The 10000-nt window shown below is 55.0% G+C and overlaps 1 protein-coding gene and 1 long non-coding RNA gene across 2 annotated transcripts in view; one reads left to right on the top strand and one right to left on the bottom strand.

The window, feature by feature from the left end:
- LOC125933175 (transcription factor COE3-like) overlaps nucleotides 1-1741 on the top strand; it is a 26395-nt gene extending 24654 nt beyond the window's left edge. Inside the window, exons 5-7 of the mRNA XM_049646031.1 lie at nucleotides 1-161; nucleotides 1142-1330; nucleotides 1611-1741. The exon at nucleotides 1-161 is cut by the window's left edge and continues 17 nt beyond it. Coding sequence (XP_049501988.1) covers nucleotides 1-161; nucleotides 1142-1330; nucleotides 1611-1741 — 481 coding nt within the window. The remainder of the gene's footprint in view (nucleotides 162-1141; nucleotides 1331-1610) is intronic.
- A 2419-nt stretch (nucleotides 1742-4160) lies between these two features.
- LOC125933046 (uncharacterized) lies at nucleotides 4161-7906 on the bottom strand. Its single transcript, XR_007460852.1, has 3 exons — nucleotides 7688-7906; nucleotides 7318-7568; nucleotides 4161-4246 (listed from the first exon to the last, which is right to left on the bottom strand). It is a non-coding gene; the product is annotated as an uncharacterized LOC125933046 (long non-coding RNA).
- Nucleotides 7907-10000: the final 2094 nt, after the last annotated feature.

The raw sequence follows: 10000 nt of genomic DNA, 5'->3' as shown, positions 1-10000 counted from the left end.
GGCAGCGGACATCGCCGAGGCGCTTTACAGCGTCCCCCGCAATCACAACCAGATCCCCACCCTGGGCAACACTCCCGCGCACACGGGCATGATGGGCGTGAACTCCTTCAGCAGCCAGCTAGCCGTTAACGTCTCGGAGACGTCGCAAGCCAATGACCAAGGTACGCGGCCGAGCAAGGGTGGCCCCCTTGCCCAGACACAGCCAGCTGCCCACGGCCTGGGTGCGGCGGGAAGGCCTGCCGCGCTCCCTTCTCTGCCGCGGGGTCCTCGCGCCACGGGGCGCCCAGAGCCCAGAGCTAATTGCTGCAAGTGTACCTCCTGCCACTCAGCTGCCCGGTCTTTGCTAGACGTTTCCTTGAGAGGCTGGGAGCAGCCACGGGCAGCTGTGGCATAGGAAGCGGAGGGGACCCTTCTCGGATATGCTGCACGGGTGGGGGCCCGGAACCAGCGAGGGGAGAGAAGCTCCCCCCCACCCCCCGCCCCCCTGCCCGCAGCGCACCTTCCCCCATCAGGCGGTGGCCTGGCCGGGCCGCCGCGGGCCGCAGGACCTTGTCGCATGAGCCGGTTCTGGGCGCCTCGTTTAGGTCTCCTCTTTAGAATCCGTGCAGGCAGCAGTCTCAGAAAACCCCTCTCCTGCCGGCCGCCCCTCTCCCGCGGCGGGAACGAGGCTGCCGCTCCCCACCCCTCCCCCACACGCGCAGAAATGGTAACCGTAAGAACGAAGACCCCAAAAGAGCCCTTCCTGGGGAGCTGCGGCCACAGACAAGCTCTCGCTGTCAGCCATGGCATTTGAAGGCCTGCGGAGGCCGAAAGTTCACGTAGTGTGGGGGGACAGCCCGCGAATCCAGGCTGTCGGTAATTGCTTCTAAGGAGAATCCTGGAAGCCGCTGACGGCTAGATCGAAGCGCGCTCGGCCGGCTGTCGAAGCCAACGGAGACCCGGAGCCGGGCCCGGCGAGCAGGCGCCGGGGCAGGGTTGGCGCGGCGAGGTCGTCCGAGCTGGCGCGAGGCGCTGGGGCTGGCGTAGAGCGTGAGCTCGCTTGACGGTGTGGAGCATGTGGTACGGATTCGCGGGGAGACCCCCCCCGAGTGTCTCTGCCTGATAATAACGTTATTTTTGGCCGGGGGGGGGGTTTCAACAGTCGGCTACAGTCGCAATACAAGCAGCGTGTCCCCGCGAGGCTACGTCCCCAGCAGTACTCCCCAGCAGTCCAATTACAACACAGTCAGCACTAGCATGAATGGATATGGAAGTGGCGCCATGGCCAATCTAGGGGTCCCGGGCTCGCCTGGATTTCTTAATGGCTCCTCCGCTAACTCTCCCTACGGCAGTAAGTGTCTGTTTTGTCGTCACACGGATTCGTGTTCACCCACCACGTCGAATGTGTGCATATTGCTTGGCTGTTCTGGGATGTGAGCTGCCAGACCAAAAGGGAGGGTGGCTCTGGAGGCTGGGGGTCCACGTGGCGGCGGCACATTGGCCGACGGTGGGGCCCCGCGAGGCCGCACCGGGAACCCGAGCCAAATCGGAAGCGAAACGGGGGCCGCCCGGCGGGAAGCCAGAGCCCCGCCCCCCCCCCCCCCCCCCCCCCCCCCCCGTCCCCCCGAGAGTTCGCCTGGCATCCAGAGAGCGGCCGAGCCGGCAGCGGGTCGCCCCTGCCCCGCTGGCCGCGGCGTCCCGGGCGGGGCCCCGCCAGCCCCCTCCCTGCGTGGTGTTGCCGTGCCGGCGCCGTGCGTCCTGACCCTGTTTGCTTTGTTACAGTAGTGCCGTCCAGCCCCACCGTGGCAGCCTCTTCGGTCACCCTCCCTTCAAACTGTAGCGGTACCCACGGCATTTTCTCATTCTCACCTGCCAATGTCATCTCTGCAGTGAAACAAAAGAGCGCCTTCGCGCCCGTGGTCCGGCCCCAAGCTTCTCCTCCTCCCTCCTGCACCAGCGCCAACGGGAACGGACTCCAAGGTGAGGGGCGGTGCCCCGGCCCTTCCTCCGGTCCCCCCCCCGCCCCGCCCCCCCACCCCCAGGCATGCTCTCCTCTGGTGGCCGCGATGCCGCGTGCCCCTCCCGGTCTCGGCAGAAGCGACACCCGCTCGCGCACCCCCACCCGTAACAGACCCTGGTGGAAGAAAACCGTTCCCTCCTGCTTCCAACCTAACCCGCGGCGTCCTCGTGGTAAAGCTGCCCCTGCCCTCAGGAAAGGGGAACCGCTTGGGGGTCGTGGTGGACGTCCACGCGGCAAACGGGCCTTCACGGCTGGCGCCCGCCAAGTGAGAGCAGGGTGCGCCCCGCCCGTGGCGCCTGGGCTTGCGGCCCCCTGGCCCACGGGCGGTGTGACGGCCTCAGGCTGGGGACGGCGGGGCCCGCGGTCACCCGCGGGGCCCGGCTCAGAGCCGGCACGCTCGCTGCGTCCCGAGTCCCAGCCTGCCTTCTCAGCCTGGCGCGGCAGACCTGGGGCCAGCGGGCCGTGCGGTCCTCGGAAAGGGGTGCACCGAGATCGGGGCCGTGCATGCGTGACCACCGGGGTGGGGGGTGGGGGGAGTTGGATTGTCTAGGCGAGGCCTCTCACATGCTCAGGAGGGAGAAGGGCTGGTCCCGGGGGCAGGGGGAGGCATCCCGTGGACGCAGCTGCCCACGGCCGGGGCCACGTGGAGCAGGCACCCAGTGCCTGCCCAGGGCTGGGTCCCTCCGGGCAGCATAGGCCGCACGGTGGCCTGCGAGGTGTGCGGCGGGTGGGCCACGTGAGTGCCCCTAGGCCTCGTGCTCTCACCGCGTGGCTCTTTGTGACTCACTGGGGCCACAGGCACTGAATTAAGTGGCCGTCGTCTGGCCTCTTTCAGACACCTCCTTTGGTATATGCTCCTCCCGGTGAAAGTCAAATCCAGTTACTCCTTTAAAAAAATGAATCCATTCAACCAGTATTTACTGAGCGCCTACTATGTGCCAGGCTCTCTGCTGGGTGCTGAGGACGCTACCGTGGAGAAGACAAACTGGCCCTTTTGTGAAGTCGGTGGCATATTTCACTTTGATGAACTAATGCTCAAAAAAGGAACTGGAAAGGTATCCGTGATTTGAAATAATTGTGTTCCCAACATCTTAGTCGTATGAGAGGGACGCCCAGGCCCCGTGCGCCGCCGACCGGCCCGCGGCCCAGAGCTGCTTGAGAGGCAGGTGGCCGGGGGGCCACGGCCCGTCCACCGTCCACACGGTGCGGAGGCCCACGGGAGGACGGCACCACCCGCGCGGGGTGTGCACACGGGCCTGCCGAACCATAATGTTGTAACGGTGAGTCGGAGAGGAATGAATGCTGTGCAAATTGATGAACTGGGAAATTGAAGCTCACATCACCCCGTGAACGAATGTATCGATACGTTATACGTAAATTAACGAGCGTGATCATTCTGACAAAAATTAAACAACGCTAAAGTTAAAAGATTTTAAATTCTATTCGTGCCAGGAGTTCACTGGAAGGCGTCAGCCGTGCTTGGCCTTTTAGCACCAAGTTTCTTACTCGTAGAGGAGGAGAAAAAGAGCCCCCCTGAGGTGGGGCTGCGACTTGGGTCTCTTCGGGGCCTCGGCCTTGAGATCGCAGGGCAGCTGGGCTGTGAGCGGCTTTGCTCTTGGAGAGCCTGAGACTCACCATTACGATATGGACCAATCAGCAGGTGGTCAGAGGCAAGGGCTCAAGGCGGAGGGGAAGTCCAGGCCCCTCCGGTTTTCACAGAGGGAGCGAGCGCAGAGCCTGGGTCCCACCGGGCCTGCAGGCCAGCCCTGGCTGGCGTCACAGAAGTGACCGGCTTGGTTCACATCTGTCGACAGAGGTGGCCTCTGGGGAGTCCGGGGCCTCCGTCTGCTGTAAACGAGCCACCGAGACGCGGGGGAGGCGGCAGCCCTTCCCCCCACCCCCCCAGGGAGTCTTTGAGGAGGGGCTGCAGCGTGGAAGGTCGTGGGGGGCGTTTGTCCCCACACGTACCCCGGTCCCATGAAGTAGATGCCCCCCCCCCCCCCAGCACCTTAACCGAGCCTGGTTAACGGAAGGCACGTGCACCCACGGCGAAGGCCACCCGGCCGCAAGAGTAACCTGCCGCCTCTCTCTTTCAGCTATGTCTGGGCTGGTAGTCCCGCCGATGTGAGGGGCTCGCTCCCCCCTCCGCAGCACCCGGCACCACGACGGACTTCAGGGGACACGTTTAGCGTAGAGGGCCTGCTGCTGGAGACCGTGATCTTCAAGCTGTCAGCAGCCGCGGAGACGCTACAAAAGACTTTGTTTAAAGATTTTATTTAAACTATTAAGAAGCAACATGCAAACAGCCTACTTCTTCATGAACAATTCCATTTTATTGACTGAACTTTTCTCATATTTTCACATTTCTCAGATCTGAAGACTAAGGAAAACAAAGTGACGCCTATTTTGTATAAAGTTTCTGACTCCGTCTTGGCTATGTCTAGTACTTGCTATGTGTTGGGAGAAACTTTGTGAATGCACCATTTTGATTATCATGAAACACTGATGAAAAATGCCTCCAACCATTTTTCTGTGCTCATACTTAGATTCACAATGGTTGTGTATCTCTATAATGTGAAATATTTTTTTGTGGTGAAAAAAAAAAAGGGGCCAAGGAGGCGTGAGCCATCGAACTGGAAGGAAGGAGGACTTGAATTCGGGTGGCAGGGAGGGAGGGAGGGTTTATCATTGCTTACCTTCATCTTAATGAAATGAAACTTTGTAACTTATTGTAGTTAGAAATTGTAACTTTGATATTGAATTCTCTTGCCTTCAACAAGCACACTGACAGAAAAAAAAAAAATGCTACTGTCTGTTGGTTGAAATCTTCTCCCACCGCTAGAACTTCCTGTTAAGCAAGTGTGATCTGCAACATTTTTTCAACTTTTGCTAGCACTGTATACTATTGCATTCTTAGGCTACTGTGAGGTCCATGTTTCTTGTACCAGAAGTTGTCCTTTTGACTTCTAGCTCCTTCTTCCCTAATGTGTTTTGTATGTGGTTATAAAATTGTAGACTTTTGTGATTTTGCCAAAGTTGTAGCTAAATATTTATACACTTGTCTTGAATTTTTTTCAGATCCACTTAAATATTTAGAAAAAACACGTTTTCTTCCTTATGTGTCTCATAAGGAATAAAATGGTCTCCATTCAACACTTTACCATGAACACTTACAGTTGCTAAGGGACTTTCTTTTGTAACATATCGATTATAAATATTGTATTTATCTTTGAGATTTTGTACATTGCTTTTACCGCCGTTTTCTTTTTCCTGTCTGTATCGGTTTTTGATCATGGCCCGGTGTTAGGAACACCGTTAAGCCAAGAGCTGTCTCTCTGATCCGCTTTGTTAAAGTGAACCGGTGTCCTGGAATTTCATTTGTACTTCAAAGATTTGCTTTTGTTTAGACTTCCCATCCTTTTTTTTTTTTTTTCTTTCTTTTTTATTTTGAGGAAAAGTCAAATTCATTGTTTATTTTTATATTATTTTTAAGTTATCTGAACAAATACTTTTGAAAACAAAGGTTGTTGTATAGTCAACACAAAAACGGTGCCACTCGGCTGTGAAAATCCTAGTAGATTTCGTGCATGTGGAACAGCCGTGAAGAGGGGACACCGTTTGGGGCTGTGTCCTTATTTTTCTGTAGAATGTAAAAAGTCATTTTAGCTGCCACCCACGACTTTGCCACATAGCTGAACTGTGTTTACTGGAAAAATTCAGAGGCCTAAAGTTTAAAATAAAATTTACTTCTGATGTTTTAATTAAAATGTTTGCCACATTAACTTCTCTGATGCCTTAAAAGTGGACTTCTTTAAAGAACCTTTGTGCTATTTTATCACAGGCTTACAACACAACTGTTACGATTTCATTTGGAGATTAGGGTGTCTACACACACACACACACACACACACACACACACAAAAGCACAAACCTGCTGTTGCGATGTGTCGCTCCTTCCCGCGTCTGATTCTGCTGTGTTCTGTGCCCTCCCAGGCCCACCTAAGAATCAAAGAGGTTTTTGGGGGGGGGGGGGGGGGGGGGGCCCAAAATCACCGCTGGTTTTTAAACTGTTTTTTTTTAATTATATATATATTATATATATAATATATATATAATATATATATGTATTTTGTGGTCAGACCTGTCTGTCCTTTTTAAACCGAAATGACCTCCTCAAGATCCTGTGCCTCTTAGTGCCAAACCCGCAGTGACACCAGAGGGTTCTTTTCCCTTTGCATTAAATGCTTCACACAGCACAGCAACTGTTTTGCAAGCTGCAGCAGAAATCAGATTTAAAACCAAAAGGAAGGACTTTAAAAAACTTTGACAAAACACACACACACACACACACACACACACACACACACAAAACCATGCACAACTTAGGAAAGTGCTCATTCGAGGGACTAAATGAGCAGAACGTCCCCAGTGGTCAGCGGGTCACGGCCCGGCCCTCCGACGGCTAAGGCTTAGCTACGTGGAAAAGCCTGAGAAGTCACTTTGGAACTAAATTGCCTCCGTTTTATTTTGTATAAGGGTTTGATCTAAAAACAAGCTCACGTGTACATGTTAAGAACGTTTGCAAGTCTCCTCATCCCTGCACTCGGTTTGTGTTTTAGATTAATTAGTCAATGCCCCTCATCGCTTCATGGTCTCAAAATTGAGCGCTTCACTAAATGGTAGATTTTACTGTTAAAGACCCTACAATAAGATTGTTTTATCTGTACATTTTTTCAGATATTTAACTGTATAAAAATGTTCATTTTACACAATATTTAATTAAAGTATTTCTTGTCTGTGAATTTCACTTTGGGTAATTTTATCTGTTTTGATTAAAATGAGTGGCACAGCGCATGCAGATATTGACTGGGGTGGGGGTGGGGTGGGTGTTCCTTTGACACCTGGGGCCCAGGGCTGTGTCTTGGCTGAGGTAAAAGTGATTCGTAGAACCACCTTCTACAAAGTTATCAGTCCTTAAACCACTCTTGTAACCTGCACAGAGAAATTCTTAGGGCTCCGGTCCCCGGAGGGGCCGTCTGTACGTATGTTGCACTCAAATGTCTGTACGTGACCCTGTGTCAGGCACGGTGGCGTATAACCAACCCTGAGACTGCACCCCCCCCCCCCCCCGGCCCCCCCCCCCCCCCGCCTCTGCTTTGGAACTGGAGGGCGCCGGCAGGTAGAGGGCAAGAGCTTGGGTACACACCCCCTCCCTCCACCCCCACTGCCGGGCCCCGCTGGGGCGAGAACCAGCTTTGGGCTCTGGACGGGCGGGCAGGCACCAGGGCACCAGATGGCGGTGCCGGCCGAGGTCCCACCTGGGATGCCACCAAGCGGTTCCGGGTCCACGGCAGCGGGAAAGCGGACCCTCTGCACTGCGGCCGGTCTGCATCCACCAGCATGGGCACCGACGATAGCGAGGATAACGAGGGCGCCATCTGCCCCCGGGCTTCTCATTTGCACAGGAAGCTCGGCTTCTGCAAGTTCTTGAGACTCCCCTTCATTTCATTCTGTATTTTTCATTTTCTCCTCAATGAAAGGCTGGTTTTGCATGTTTTGGCTTGCAGCTCTGTAACACATACACATAAGTGTGATCCAAATTAGTACTCACAAATGTCATCTTAATTACTTGTTCTGCTGAGCAAAACAGGAAACAATTATTCAAAACATAAAGAAACTTGTGAATACCTTTTTCTCCTGTCACTGACAGTCAGGTTCCTTTGACTGCATTCTTGTTTCAGCCTTAAAGAGACAGCAAAGAAAAGGAGGCTCAGGGGGCACAAGGCTGCAGGCCGCCCCCCCTCCCGCCTCCCCCTGGGCTCCTTCCCAAGGTGCTGGGGGTGGGGCTGGGGGCCAGAGTCCCCTCCTCCCTCACTCTGAGCGGTGCCAGAAGTGCCAGCCTGGGCGGGGGGCGGGGGGGGGGTGGGGGGGGGGGGGGGAGGGGGGTGGCGGGGGTGGGGTGGGGAGGGCCGCCTCCCCAGGGCCGGCTCCCCGGGCCCTACAACCTGGGGAGAAATTGTTTCATGTTTGTGTTTCGAATCAGAAGCAGGAACCGCATTCTCTCCAGATGTATGCCAATTATTGTCAGGCCGCCTTTTAAGGTCTTTCAAGCTTTTAAAGATTATTCAAAGCACTTGAAATGGGCTTCCGTCTAATGCCTCATTTCATTGCATTAAACAGCCTAGTTAATAAAGAATCAATATATTCAAAGGGCAAGGTTATCTTTTGTCTATAAGGGGTGGTGTCATTCTGAACCTTTTATAGTTCAAATGCTGAAAAAGGCCTCGCGAAATCCATACTCATCAAGTGGGTCACTGAGAGCAATAGAGAGGGCCCCTGAAAGGAAAGACGGGCCACTCTCCTTTAAAACAACTCGGCCTTATCTCCTCGCTCGGAGCGCCCAGAGAAGTCCTCCGAAAATGTCAATTTCTCATCAAGACAAGAGGCCGTGATGATCATTTTTTTCCAGAGAATACATACGATTAGGAGAATGCAGAGGGGCGGCTAGGGTGGCGATTTGTAGCGGCTTCTGTCCCCCCGAGCCGCGAGCCCCCTCCCAGCAGATAAGAAGAGTTGTTGATAACTCAAGTGCCAATACGCCAAAGAGCGAGTTTTGAATGTGAGTCCTTGTGCTCTGAGTGCGCCCGGCCGATCCCGGGCCCTGATAACAGCACAGCTTCCAACAGACACGGCAGGTTGGCCCTCACAATTAATGCGATGAATACATCACACAAAAGAGTCGGGAGGCTTTATGCTCGGTGAGACAATCCCCTGTTTTACCCTTCAAGGATTCCTTTTATGTTGGAATAAGGTTGCTTTTAATGAAATTTAAACTCATCAGAGGAAATCAGAAACCTCCAATCAGATTACAAATTGATTTTTTGGTCATTTGTCATTTCCCAGTTTCACAGAGAGCAAGTTGCCAGTCCGGCGCTGGGAGCCAGTGTGCACACAGCTCCCAGCCCCTGGCCTGGGGACAGACGGGAGCAGACTCACGCCGTTCTGACTCTGCCCCCGCCCAGGTCTGGCGAAGGGAACCCCCGTCAGGAGCTGGCACCGCTGAACTCGGAAGCCAGCCGTGGCTTAACCTGGGGACTCACGGTGATTTCTAGGTCTGCACTCGTGAGCCACTCATGGCCCACGAGACACTTTCTCTTGGCAGCGTAGGAAGTTTTGGTTCGTACCCACCCACGTCCCGAACCGGCTCTGGGCCACACCTGCACGGTGCCCCAGGGAGTGTCCAGGCCTTATCCACCAACAGCTGGTGATCTGGGGCCACGGTGATACCTGGCCAATTCCTACTCAGCCATCCGTTCTGAGCCCAAATGCTCGCTCCAGGGCGAGGTCTCCCCTTTCTCTCAGGCCAGTTGAGGGAGGCCTTCCCCGTGTGCCCCCCAACCTGGGAGCTACCCAAGGCCACCTGCTGCTGGCCTCCCAGGGGCTCTCCCATCATACGCTGGGTGGACTTCGAGGTTCCTGAGGACAAGACACAGCCGTGCCCTCCTCAACCTCTCATCCTACGCTGGGCACCAGGCCCAGCCCAGGGCAAGGTCAGGGTAGGCACAACTTCAGGAGGAAAGTGAACATCATTCCTGACTCAAGATTCCTTGGAGACACCCTTTTAAAATGTAATCTCTGAAGTGAGTTGAGTATGCCACACATTTCTGGACAGCACACAAGCACCGTTCCCCCCCCAGCACCTGCTGGACCTGGCGGGGTTTGTAGGTCATTTTGGCCACCCCCCCCCAACACCTGCCGGACCTGGTGGGGGGTTTGTAGGTCATTTTGGCCACCGCCCCTCCCAACACCTGCTGGACCTGGGGGGGGTTGTAGGTCACTTTGGCCACCGCCCTCCCCAACACCTGCTGGACCTGGGGGGGGGGTTGTAGGTCATTTTGGCCACCGCCCCCCCAATACCTGCTGGACCTGGGGGGGTTTGTAGGTCATTTTGGCTACTGCCCCCCCAACACCTGCTGGACCTGGGGGGGTTTGTAGGTCATT

Source organism: Panthera uncia, chromosome D2, assembly GCF_023721935.1.
Source record: "Panthera uncia isolate 11264 chromosome D2, Puncia_PCG_1.0, whole genome shotgun sequence".
NCBI lineage: Eukaryota > Metazoa > Chordata > Mammalia > Carnivora > Felidae > Panthera > Panthera uncia.
Note: the sequence above shows the minus strand (reverse complement) of the source record. Positions and strands in the feature narration are given on the sequence as shown.